This window comes from Chelonia mydas, chromosome 8, assembly GCF_015237465.2.
Source record: "Chelonia mydas isolate rCheMyd1 chromosome 8, rCheMyd1.pri.v2, whole genome shotgun sequence".
NCBI lineage: Eukaryota > Metazoa > Chordata > Testudines > Cheloniidae > Chelonia > Chelonia mydas.
In genome coordinates this window covers 76,838,576-76,852,440 of record NC_057854.1, presented here as the reverse complement: position 1 = coordinate 76,852,440, position 13,865 = coordinate 76,838,576, and the positions used below count along the sequence as shown (strand labels likewise).

The 13,865-nt window shown below is 42.0% G+C and overlaps 1 protein-coding gene across 17 annotated transcripts in view; it reads right to left on the bottom strand.

The window, feature by feature from the left end:
- The window catches only part of ODF2L (outer dense fiber of sperm tails 2 like), a 48,116-nt gene extending 37,587 nt beyond the window's left edge, over nucleotides 1–10,529 (bottom strand). For 2 of the 17 annotated variants that reach the window (XM_037907273.2, XM_037907278.2), the window contains exons 1-5: nucleotides 7,002–7,153; nucleotides 6,212–6,307; nucleotides 2,063–2,206; nucleotides 1,113–1,270; nucleotides 224–341 (exon numbers count right to left, since the gene is read on the bottom strand). In XM_037907273.2, coding sequence (XP_037763201.1) covers nucleotides 224–341; nucleotides 1,113–1,270; nucleotides 2,063–2,206; nucleotides 6,212–6,295 — 504 coding nt within the window. In that variant the 5' untranslated portion in view covers nucleotides 6,296–6,307; nucleotides 7,002–7,153. Of the gene's footprint in view, nucleotides 1–223; nucleotides 355–1,112; nucleotides 1,271–1,483; nucleotides 2,031–2,062; nucleotides 2,207–6,211; nucleotides 6,308–6,416; nucleotides 6,891–7,001; nucleotides 7,154–8,412; nucleotides 8,432–10,380 lie in introns of those variants that run through there. The other 15 variants (XM_043521017.1, XM_043521013.1, XM_043521020.1 and 12 more) reach the window with 15 other exon arrangements.
- Nucleotides 10,530–13,865: the final 3,336 nt, after the last annotated feature.

Here is a 13,865-nt window from a genome sequence, read left to right as displayed (position 1 = left end):
ATCAACGCATCAGTCAACATTTAGAGTGTTTTTCTAATCAACCATATGAGTTAGACATTTAAGATTTTATAAAATAAATGTTTAATTCTGCAGAAATGAGTGGAGCAAAAAAAAAAAAAAAACCCAAAACCATACAGCATATCCCAGAACACTAATCCAGTTAGAGTTCTGAGGGTAAATATGTACACAAACTTTTGTATAGTATTAAAATACAGTAACTTACATTTGTCATTCCAGCAATAGTAACTTTAAAAGAAGGCAAAAACATTTCTGTTGAACTGATTGCCATCTCTGCTTCAAGAAGCTTTTCCTGCAATGTGGCAATTTCATCTTCTTTCAACCTATTCACAAGAACTTAATAGAAATCAAATTGCACGAACTATACATGTTTAATATCTAAATAAACTTTTCCATTTCACAAATATTTATTAACCAAAGGCAGAATTTTCTTATAGTGTTACCTTAATATACAGGCTACAACTCCTTTTCAACTGCATATCATAAATTATTTACACTGAATACTTATGGGAACACTTTCTTGCTGCTGCATTCTATGTCCTCTAAAGCCAGAGGAAGTAAGAACTTTGGGAATTACCCTATTTAAAAAAACAAAAAACAAAAAAAACCTTTCGAAGCAAAGTTTATTTTAAGTGTTACCAATAACTCCTTAGATGACTGTACCACGAACTTTTAATAATCAAATGTACTTTTCACTAATTAAGCTGTTTGCTTTTTGCATTTCACTCAGCCAGGGGAATGAAAATAGACTAAACAATCTCATTTGCAGGGTCTCATGAATTAGTACAATATGCAGCAGTGTTCAGATGGCAAACATAGGCAGGGTGAGACTTTCAAAAAGTTCCCTATTATAGGGTGAAATTAATCTCTGTTCAGAGGACCTACATAAGCCCCTATGTTGTCTAAACACAAAGCCTTAAATGAATCATCTGCCCAGGCATGAATTGCACTCACAGAAGATAAATATTTATGTTTTGAACACATTGTGTGGATTTGAACAGCTAAAGAAGCATAAATAAATGCTGTCAGAACAGATGAAAGACTGTTGGTCTCATGAAATTCTGTAATTATATTTTTCCTGGTCTGAAGCATACCATCTCATTTCACTCAGGTTTTGTTGTAGGAAGTTTTCCTGTGATCTGCTTCTGAGCTGGGGTGACAGTTCTTTCAGCTTGCTCTGATGTTTATCCATAACTTTGGTAAATGAACTCCAATTCTGCTTCAAGGGTTCCTCCTCCATGCATGCTGAAAACTTACAAACATTTTATTTTAGTCTTTATCTTCTCCCCAACTATTTCAAGACATATTTTCTACCTATAACAACCAAAGCTTAATCAAAAGATAACAAACCAGAATATGGGGCCAGAATTATTTCAAATGTCCATCATCCCTTTTATTATGGGAAACAGAATGGAATTAAAAGATGGTACCAATTTTCTCCTCAATAATTTATTACTCTACGTACTTTTCTCCTATTTTCTTTAGTCTATATGTAAGAAGTCTTGTCCAATGCTGTAAAACAGCTAACAGTGGACGTTATACCCTGAAGATCAAGCATATTACCATCAGAGTGAGAAAAATGAAAGTCCAGAATTATTTATTTGTATAAATGGGCAGAAAGAAGGATGTTTCTGATTATAGTTATCATAGCGACAAATTTAGCATTAAGGTCACATAGTTTAATTATTAGCTTCTTAAAAACTGTACAGAAAACAATCCAGCTGGGATTTCTAAAGGAGCCTAAGAAAGTTAGGCAACCAAATCCTATTTAATTTCAAAAGGGAATTGTGTGCTTAACTTCCTGATGATCCTTTGAAAGTTCCACTCTACAGGAATTTGCAGCTAGTCAGGAATTAGGTAGAATTTTTTTATGCTTTCACACACATCATTCTATGAATTCCTTCCAGTTTAGCAGAAAATTATTTAATGCAAGGGAGTTAAGAACAAATGTATAAATATCTCTAATGCCAACAGGAGTGCAAGAAAGGCTGAAGAACGTCAGCCTCATACTGATACTATTGTTAGGACTTCCACAATTCCCTACTTGGTCTGCTTCTTCACTTAGACCAGTAAAATATTTTCCATGTTGGTTGACTTTTCTGATTCTAAAATAGTCTTCACAGGACTGAATCAATGAACAGAGTTTTGCTGCTTCTCCGGGTGTAATAGGTAGTGCATGTCTTGTTCCCTACAATAACAATATTGAGAATTATGTAACAATTGGTACCACTCATTGCTAGGCTTGCTATGATAACCTGCCACATGAGCCTAAGAGACATCTCAAGACAAAACAACTTAAGTTCTTTATTAAGTAGAAATACTCAAGAAAAATGTTCAGGACAAACTAAATTATCATTTTCATCTGTTATTTCCACCATCATTAAAGGCCCCACCCTGTGACATAACAGGAGGAGGTGAGAATTGAGAAAACTGAGAATTTAGCATCAGACTCTTAATAACTAGACTATAACATCACACTTATTTACATCTCTCATAATGTGAAATTTTACAACCAACTTCTATTTTTTCCATTTTCATTTCTTTGTTTTTTCACAGGTTTGCATTTCATAGGGGACTTCAATCTGAATGACATATGCTGGAAGTCTTATGCTTCTCGTACGAAAACATCCTCTGAATTTCTAAAAGTTCTAGAGGACAATTTTTTTAATTCCAAAAGTGTTATACCCAGCTCAGGGGAATTCTATAAAAAACCTCATCATCTTGACAGGAGGAATCGATTGCAGAACTAAAAATGAGCGTTTCCATAGGTGCAAGTGATTGTGACTTGATTACATATGTTGCACACAAAGACAATGAAGTCCAAGCCAGTCATGGTGATTTAAAAGGGCCAATTATAGAAAGCTGAAAACAATTATGAACCAAATCGGTTGAGAGAAAGAATTTATACAGAAAAATGTGAAAGATAATTGGTAGCTGTTACTAGATTTTACTAAATGCCAAAAAAGGTACAATTCCACAACTAAGAAGGCTATATTGCTTAAAAAACAACCTGGTTCAGAGGGGAAGTGATATACAAAATGTGGTGTGGTGGTTAATGCACTTGACAACAATCCCAGAGGTTAATGGGTTGGAGTCTCGATTGATCTTACACTGAAAGGCTGTCTCCAGTTCACCTCCATAGGGTTTGAGAAGTCAAGGGTGTAGCGGGGCGGTCACACTGCCCCAGCCCAGAAGGGATTAAAAACCAGTCCTTGGGGAGGGCTGGGGCTGACAGCCAATCAGAGAAGGCTGGGAGGCAGCCAATCAGGGCCAGGCTAGGCCATATAAAAGGGCTGCAGGGCCAGAAGGCTGCCAGTCTCTCTCCAGCCTAGAGAGGGAAAGACTGACTGACTGCAAGCAAAAGGAACTATCTTGGACAGAGCAGTGATGGGAAGAGCAGGAGGAGCTCCAGCCTGGTGAACTCCCAGGCTGAGGCTTTGCTTCCAAGGCCTGAGGAGGTACTGGGACTGAGGGGAACAGCCAGGGAAGAACTAGGCAGCCAGTCCAACTCCCTTGCTGATGATGAGTGGCCACTTCAGACTGCAGTTTGCCCTGAGGGAAGGAGCTAGATGAGGACTGGCAGTGGGTCACTGAGGTGAGGTGGGCTTAGGGGATGGGGGTTCCCTGGGGAGGGGAGAACCTGAGTGTGGGGGCCACTGCTGTGGGGCAGTACCCAGGAGTGGGGGTACTGTGGGCCAGGAGGGATGCGGGGCCTGAAGTATAGTGGTGGAGATCAAGAATAAAAAGACAAGTAGCAACAGCAGCAGATGCTCTGAGGCTGGATGAGGTAATTCCTGGACTAACCAGCAGGAGGTGCCATAGTGGTGAGGGCACATTGCGCTACAAAAGGTGGCTGGACATGATGCTAGTCACATTACTCCCTTGTATAATATTGGCTATGGAAAAATGACACACCTTAAAGACATTACTGCTAAAGTTTGCAGATGACAAAGACTTGGGGAGTGTTTAAAAAATGAATTCGCACCACTGATCCAGAGCAATCTGGATTACTTGATAAACTGGGAAACAATATACATTTCAATGCAGCCAAATGTAAAGTCATACATCTACAAAAAAGAATGCAGGCCATACTTAAAGGATGGGAGACTTTTAGGGGTCTACCAGTGTGGCAGTGTACCCCAAAAGGCTAAAGCGAACTCTGGATGTAAAAATGGGAATATCAAGTAGGAGAAGAGAGGGGTTATTTTACTTCTGTATTTGGCACTGGTGCAACTGACCACTACTGAAATATTGAGTCCAGTTCTAGTGTCAACAATTCAAGAAGGAGGTTGGTAAAATGGAGATGATTCAGAGAAGAGCCACAAGATGATTAAAGGACTGGAAAATGTGCCTTTTAGTGAAAGACATAAGGAGCTATTTAGCTTATCAAAGAGAAGATTAAACAGACTTAAGTCTGTTAAGTACTTACATGGGAACATAAATTTGATATTAGAAGGCTTCTCAATCTAGCAGATGGAAGTATAACAAGATTGAATGGCTGGAAGTTGAAACCAGACAAATTTAGACTAGAAATAAGGTGAAAATTATTATCAGTGAAGGTAATTAACCACTGGAACAACTCAAAGGCTGTGGCAAATTCTCCATCACTGTTTTGCTACAAGATCTTATACTCAATGAATCTAGAACATTTCCAGTCTGAAGTCTTAATAAATAAATAATAATAAACTGATTGTTTCTTTGACTGGTGATGCAAGTTAAAAGGGTGCTTAGTTCCAGGAGAAGTAGAATTTTTCTAGAGTGATATAAATATGTACAACAAAACAGTAACCAAATTAAAATTCATAAGCATTTAATGAAACCAGCTAACCAATACTAATTTAAGTTGCCCCAGTTTCAGTTGTAAGAGTGAATTAAGTCTCCATTGGTTCTACAAAGTAAATTCTTGCAAATTTACTTGTATGTAAGCTTGTTAAGTTCTATAAAATATATTTACACAGAAGCTTAATGCATTTCATTCCATGTGTGCTGAATGCAAATTTTCATATGTTCTCAAGTTAATATTGCTATGAAAATATTTTTGCTATATTTACACACTGCACAACTAAGCACAAAAATCTGACTGAGATTAGTCAAATTCCTTCTATGCAGCATCTTGGGAGGCTTAGCATAGCATTTAATTTATCCTAGTTCATCCAGAACCAGAGAAGCACAAACTAGAATTTATCCATTTTTTCAATATGTAATTTTTAGAGGTAGTCTTCAATTAGGATATAGGATCTCTCCTACCTTGTGTCAAACTTGCATGAATCTTCTTTTAAGAACATAGCTTCTCTTAGTAAATGTGTACCGTATGCATACACTTTCATAAACCAAAGCAGAAGTCTTCCACATAATATCCTTTATTCTAACCCCATTTTTCTTTTATTCCCCTCTGAATTTATTTCCCAGTGGCTTGAGATGTGACCAAACAGCTTCCAACAAACACTTGTTTAAGAGCAGGTCTACACTACTGCTTAAGTCCATCTAAGTTACGTCGCTCAGGAATGTGAAAAAGCAGCCTCTGAGAGATGCAAGTTTTGTGCTGTTCACACTGGTGCTATGTCAGGAGGAGACACCTTCCCACCAACATAGCTTCCACTTCTTGCGGAGGTGGAGTAATTATGCCAACAGGAGAGCGCACTCCCACTGGCATAGTGTCTCTTCACTAGCAGCTGCACCGATGTAGCGCTGTAATGTAGATTTGCCCTAACTCACTTAAAGAATTATCCTACATTTGTCCTTTATTAGCATTGCACTCCATTCCTAAACAGCAAGAGTAGACTCTTCAAAAGTGCCTAGGGGAGTTAAATACCTGGCTCTGACTTTTTTCAAGGGGAATTGGGCACAAAACTCCCTCATACCCTTTTGAAAATCAAACCCCAAATGCATCCCTTCTTTCTACTGTCTACAGATAGGACACAAAATTTAAAGTTTGATTTGAAGCCAGGGTCTAGTCAGTAACAAAGTGCATACATTCCTCTCCTTTGTAGGAAATGCTCATACATCAGTAACACATTAGCAGAGCAGTCCCTTGGCTAGGGCGAATTGGGGTGACTGCTCCGGGCCCTGCACTTTGGGGGGCCCCGTGGGCCGGTGCAAGTGGTCGGTCCCGGAAAAGAGAAATCTGTCACTTCTGCCCCGGGCCACACACGGCCCTAGTGATGGCACTGCAAATTAGTATGATTTGACTTACCTCAGCAATGTCAAAAGACAGCTTTTGTTGAACATGCAACTCTGATAGACTATCGTTATTCTGTATGTGCATGGACGACAACATTGTGTCCTAATTCTGCAAAAAGATTAAAAGCTGATATAAAAGCATCTATCTACAGTGCCATCATCATAATAGAAAAGCAAGCTAATGAGGGAAGGCACAGTAGTTAAAGGATCACTGGTACCTCAGTTCAGTTGAATATAAAATGCAGGATGAACAAAACGTAGACCGACCACAAGAATGAGGATTCCAGACCCTGAGTGAAATTACTGGCCAGAGTCAATACTTAATAAAGTAAGGTTGTAAGGGATATTTATTTAGCACTTATTTACTTGGCCCCGACCAATCACACATTCATTGTAGAAAAGTTAAACAACCCCCCAAAATAGAGGGCTACTGACTGTAACTGACATAAAAGGGAGAGAGGGAGAGAGGCCCGTCAGGGCAAAGCCTGGCCTCAAGATCCCCCACCCGAGACACAGCAGCCGACGCCGTGAGTGTGAGGGGACGGGAAAGGGGCCGGCACTACACGGGCCGTACAGGGCACCCCCAAGCAGCTTCCCCTTGCCGCGGGCAGTGCCCGGGCACCTTCCCCCAGCGCTGCCCCGCCGGTACCGGCCAGCTCCCGGCCACGACCCTGAGCCGCCAAGCAGCGCCGCGGGCCATGCCACGCCCCGCCCCCAAGCAGGACAGGGGCGCCCCCCGCTCAGTCCTGCCCCGCCCAGGCCCACCCGGTGCCCTGCCCCGCCGGAGTCCCTGGTGACGTTACCCAGCCTCCCTCCACGGCCGTCCCGCTCCTTCTCCCCGGCGGGAGGCGGGAGCCGCAGCTGCTTCCTTGGCAACCTGTAGCCGCCCGCCGCTTCCGCAGCGCGGCTCCCTTCCCTCGCCCAGCACTCAGGGGCGGAGCCCGCTGCCATGCGGGGCCGAGTGGTGCAGGGCGGCCGGGGACAGCTCCGCCCGCGGGGAGCCGCTCGGCCGGGCCTGGCTGCTGCTGGTGACTGTGAGAGCAGGGCCTTGCCCCGCGGAGGCTGGTCCCGAGCGCCCCGGACAGAGCCCAGCTTTGTCCTCCCAAGTCCCCGTCACCCGCCGGGAACAGGGCCCGTCACACGCAGCTCCAGGCCAGGCCCCCCCCATTTGCCCATCACACACAGCTCCAAGCCAGGGCCCCCCTCGTCCGCCCCTCACACACAGCTCCAGGCTAGGCCCCCCCCCCCATTTGCTCATCACACACAGCTCCAGGCTAGACCCCTTCCCCCCCCCCATTTGCCCATCACACACAGCTCCAGGCCAGGATCCCCCTTGTCTGCCCCTGCCCATCATACACACACCATGCCCACCCATCACTTGCATCTCCAGACTAGGGCCCTTCCCCATTACATGCATTTCCAGACTAGGACCCCTCCCCTGCCTATCCATCACACACATCTCCAGACTAATCAAAAATTGGAGAGGCCCAATCCTAAATTCACCAGCCAGACGGGGCCACTTGACTGTCTGTGGCCAATGAGAAAAATAAGATGTGCATGAAGACACAGTAATGGAGCTATTCTCATGCCAAGCTAACCTTCCTTAATGGATTGTCATATTAGCAAATTCTGAAGCGCAGTGCGGGTCCTGCCTGTCAAAGGCACTGAAGCTCTAATAATGGGCTCCAGCAGAGGAGTACTCAGTGCAATTAGGGAAAGAGTGTTTGTGGAAAAGTGGCTTTGAGCCATCTTTGAATTCCCTGCTCTTGAGACTGCTCAGCACTGAGCCAGTCTTCTGGTGTAATTGTACTAGCTGCCCATGGCCCCTAGGGACCATTCCAAAAGCCATGGATCATTGCACCAGCAATTGCAATTGCACCAACTGCACCATCTTTGCCAGGTGGAGAGATGACATTTCAGGGCATCTACCCCACCTGAGGATTCCCATAAGCCTGACGGTCCTTCTGGAGCCAGCTAAACTGTCTGAAAAGGAAAGGATTAGATGCTAAATATTTTTAAAGATTTGCATTAAAACACACAAATATTACTTTTCATAGATGATCAAATTATTTGATTGCAATTGTCAGGCCCTGTTGAGGAGAAAACAATAGGCCTTAGAAGAAATTTATCTCCCAATGGGGGTGGGTGGGGTGTCTTCTTGAGGACATTACAAACAGCCTGCTGTGGCGCTACAGGGGCATATAACCAGGTCACCTGGTACTGGGCTCCATCCTGGAGTACTGGTGTTTTTCCACTGACTGGCATGAGACAAAGGGTTCCTGCCATATGCAAAAGCTATTTAAGGCAGAGGAGTGACATCACTGTGGTTCTTCACTGACTCCCCACCTAAAGAGACTCCTGGAAAGAGCTAAGGAACAAAGACTGAACTGAGTGCTGGACCCAGGCTAAAGTGATTTTTAGCCTGTGAAAGGAACACCTGGGGTTTTTAAGCTGTAAGCAAGTGCAGCTGGCCCCTTAAGAATATCTGCAGCCTGCTTGAATAGCAAATTCTCATCCTAAATGATTACTCATATCCAATCTCTTTAGTATATTAAGCTTAGTTTGCTTGTTTTGTTTGTTTGCTAGGTAATCTGCTTTGATCTGTTTGCTCTCCCTTATAATCACTTAAAACCTTTTGTAGTTAATAAACTTTATTTTTGCTTTGTATAAAACGAGTGTGTGGGAGTCATAACTTGGGGCAGAGAGCTGTTGCATATCCTTCTCCACACTGAAGGATGGGGCAAATTTCATGAGCTTACGCTGTACAGATCACTGTGCAGTGCAAGACCGGTATAATTTTGGGTTTGCACTCAAGAGGGGTGTGTGCATTTGAGTAACTGGGCAGTTCCTTAGCTGTAGCCTCCCCATGCAGAGCGGATCACAGCTCTGTATATACTGCAACTGGGTGTGTCCCTACTTGTAGGCATGCTGATGCCTGGGAGAGGACTTGGCAGGCTGGTCACAGCAGTACAGTGTAAAGCAGTGGTTCTCAAACATTTTTACTGGTGAGTCCTTTCACATAGCGACCCCCACTTATAAATTAAAAACACTTTTTAATATGTTTAACACCATTATAAATGCTGGAGGCAAAGCGGGGTTTGGGGTGGAGGTTGACAGCTCACGACCCCCCATGTAATAACCTTGTGACCCCCTGACCCCAGTTTGAGAACCCCTGATGTAAAGGAAGCCTAGGCTGGTGGGCCAGGATGGCTCAGTAGTACCCCAGTTCCAGGTGGCTCCCTGTGGAGGGAACCCTTCACCCATACATATGATGAGTTTTGGATGTGTATATTGCATATGCAAAAGCAGCTCTGTTCATGTAAATGTTACTCCTGGGGGAATTCTGTGCCACTACGCATGTGCAGAATTCCTGTCCCCCACATTTTAATTTTCTCTGCAGAAAATACATTCTGCCGAAGAGGCACTGCAATTATGCCTGTTGCCCACCAACCGCTGCTGTGGTGTCAGAACAGACAGCAGCTGGCTTACAGGCCAGAGCAGCCAGCAGTGGATAGGGAGGAGGAGAGGCTGCATTCCTCACAGCCTCTTATGTGTGCTGCCTGGTGAGGATTTGTGGGGGACAGACAGAGCAGGGCACATGGGGCTGCTGGGGGTGGGGGGGCAGGTCACAAATGCTGGGTGTGACGGGTTCGATCACAGAAACCCCCTTTGGGACTGCCACCTGATGTACCTAGACTACCTCTGAGCCTGTTTTTCCTGCCAGCTTAGGACTTCAGTACCTTGCCTTGTTTGAGCCAGACACGCTTGCCTGCTGCAAACAGAGATCAAGGTCTGAACCACATCCCCCACAAGCTGCAGGCTTAATTGAAAACAGCTTAAGAAGTGCTCCTGTCTCCAGCACTCCAATACCCAGCTCCCAATGGGGTCCAAACCCCAAACAAATCCATTTTACCCTGTATAAAGCTTATACAAGGTAAACTCATATATTGTTCAACCTCTATAACACTGACAGAGATATGCACAGCTGTTTGCCCCCCCCCAAGTATTAATACTTACTCTGGGTTAATTAATAAGTAAAAGTGATTTTATTAAATATAAAAAGTAGGATTTAAGTGGTTCCAAGTAATAACAGACAGAACAAAGTGAATTACCAAGCAAAATAAAATAAAACACACAAGTCTAAGCCTAATACAGTAGGAAACTAAATGCAGGCAATCTCACCCTCAGAGATGTTCCAATAAGCTTCTTTGACAGATAGCCTCCTTCTAGTCTGGGTCCAGCAATCCCTCACACCCCTGTAGTTACTGTCCTTTGTTCCAGTTTCTTTCAGGCATCCTTTCGGGTAGAGAGGCTATCTCTTGAGCCAGCTGGAGACAAAATGGAGGGGCGTCTCCAGGGGCTTAAATAGTCTCTCTCTTGTGGAAAGGTGGAAACCCCTTTCCCTCTCCTATGCAGAATCCAGCTCCAAGATGGAGTTTTGGAGTCACATGGGCAAGTCACATGTCCATGCATGACTCAGTTTCTTACAGGCCGACACCACATTCCCTGGAAAGCTCAGATGTGGATTGGCGTTTCTTAAAGTTAATCGTTAGCTTAAGTGTTTCTTGATTGGGCACTTACTGAGAATAGTCTTTTCTCAAGAAGCTGACCAACTGCTTCACTGAGGCTACTTAAAATCAAACAAGTACATAGTCAATATTCATAACTTCAAATACAAAAATGATACATACATGCAAATAGGATGAATATATCCAGTAGATCATAACCTTTGCAGAGATATGTTGCATGGCATATCTCGCATAAAACATATTCCAGTTATGTCATATTTACACTCATAAGCATATTTCTATAAAGCATTATGGGGTGCAACGTCACACTGGGGTTGTGAATGGCTACTGGGGGGACAGACTGAGGTGGATGTTGAATGGAAGTGGGGGTGCAAGGGCACATGGGGAGAGGGAAAAATGTTCCTGACTGAATGGGAAGGGCTAGGGGTCATCCGGGTCTGCAGGGAGAGGTTCCTCAACTCCCTAACAATCCTTCCCCCACAAAAGAATTTCCATACTTCTCCCACCCACACCCAACAACCCTCCAGGTTCACTCCAGGCTCCTTCCCAGCAATTACTTCCCTCTCCCTCAGCTCCTCCGTTTACCCAGCTCCTCAAAGCCTTTGAATTGCTTCTGATTGGTACAGGAAATTCATTTCTGTATTGTAGTTTAAAGGAATTATTACTCAAAGTTCTGTATTAATATGCCTATTAAGGAATCTATTTGTCTAAAAAACATTTATTGAATCTTAAGTGCCTTAGACATCTTGTTGACAAGTTTTTTTTTTTAATAAATTACCAAAATAATTGAAACTGGTGTGATTACATTGTGTTATTTTGACAAATAAAATATGCAAAATTATGTTTCACTAGTGACAAGCAGAATTTTGAACAAGGGATGATAATAAAATATGGTACAACCATTCCCGTGCTGGACTCTTGGGAAACTCATTTGGCCATGTGTATAATGTAAATGTTTATAATATACAACTTTCACACAACAGTAAATATAGTTCATACAGTGTGTTTATTGTTCTGATGCAAGTCTCTTATTGTGCTGTATTTTTCTGCCACTCCCAGACACCCTATTGTGTTATCATCTCCTGGCATGTTAGACACCATTTTGCAATCCAGAGAGCCATAATTGATGAATTACAGCACTAGCCCATTTTGTTCCCTTTTGCAAAACCGGGACTTTTTAGCCATAAACACATTTCTACTATTAAAAATAACACAATTATTTAATTATGTTTGTGAAATCAACATTTTTAAAAGGTGCTTAGTTTATGAAATGGCATGTTCTTTATTACAGTCCAACACTATTTAGTGGAGTTCACAATCTATTCACATTCTATGAAACCTTGCTGAACAATATTTGGATACCTCTTTTGGATATAGCTGAAGTAATAATTTCTCAGTTGTTGGGCTTCATTGAAGGGCAAACTACGATTAAATGGTGAGAACTGTGTAACAACAATGACTGTATACATGCTAACAGTATGGATCATGTGCAAGGATTGAAACTCTGTGTTCCGGCTCCAAAAATCACTGACCTTTATCAATTGAGTATAGGAGGACACTTTTAGCTGTGAGAAAGTAGTAGACTGTTATAACCACTAGGGACAATGTCAGGTGGAGGCACAATCACACACAGTAAGCAGTGTATTACAAAGATGCAAATCACATTCATCAAGAACATCCACAACTGCTGTGACCAAGTGTACAAACTCCAACACTCGTAAACATACTATAAAATAAAACTGTAGCATCTAAATAAGGCAAAAATATACATATCACTCTTACAGTGTGCTGGAATTATTATTATTAATGATAATAATACAGGATTCCACTACAACACCAACATTTCTTAACTATAAATTTCTTTTTTAAATCGAAAAGGCTAAATGGTATTTTTACAGCTGCTCCAAATATACCTTAACTACCTAAGCAATCATCACACCCATACAGTAGCATGCAGTTATAACATTGTTCAGGCATCTAGAACAGGACTAGCTAGACCTGGGATGTTAAACCCATGTTGGCTGGCTCCCACTGGACAGGGAGGTACTAGTAACAAATCCTTTAACAGTAAGAGTTCACCCTTGTATACCTTATCTATCAGAACCTTCATGATGATTGTGACTGCTTGTTGAATTCCTTTCTTTGCAAAAACCAGTTAGAACCATCCTTGATAATTGAGGCTTTTTCTTCAAAGATTTTCCTTGGAACTTATGAGCCACACTCCAGGTCCAGTATTTCCTATTAAGGTCACATTCCAAGCCCAGTATATCCAATTAAGCATACAATCTTTCAAGGCATTCTCACAATTGCTAAGCACCAGCACTTTACACAAACTGCAAAACACAGATATTCTTTAGTCAAGGTAATCTAACCCTTTATATATCTTCTAATCCTACAAGCTGCCATGACATTTCATTTTTTTGCTGAAATAAGACAAACTAGTGTAAGTAAGTATGTTAGTCTTTGAACTAGGTTCAAAACTAGGTTATTTCAGTATATGCTACATAGGCTGACTGACATGGTTGTAACTGTAAGGAAAACAAACATCCTTTTAATTTTTTTTTGGCCTGCTGGAAAGGCTTATATAATGTGATATATAAAAATTATCTAAATGTACTTGGTACTGTATTGTTTGCAATCCCAAAGGCCTTTATCATAAATGACTGCATATTGGACGATCAGTTGTCATGACTTCCAAATAAATGACTACACCATATTTATACTGTCATTACTTAAAAAAATAATTTAATACAATGTTTAATAATCTGTATATAGATTGTTTCAGTTGTTTGTGTTTGTCCAAAATATGCCATGGACTTCATTATTGCTAGTCAAGTCATTCTGTTCAGGATGCTGATGTAAAATTTAATCTAAAACACCTCAGCCAGTCAATTAAGTTAAATTATAGCTAAGGCAGCTAAATCTTTACTCCAAAGATATTTTCAGTAAACTGCCAGCACTTCTTCATACTATACATCTACTTCTTCCACCCTTTTATTTAATGAAGAGGTAATGTGTTGCTGAGAATTAGTGATGCACACAGTACTCACAAATGTAAACTCCCATTTACTGCAGTGGGACTGCTCTGACAAAAAGGGGCTGAACTGAAAGATCACTAGAATGCACAGTGACTATTTT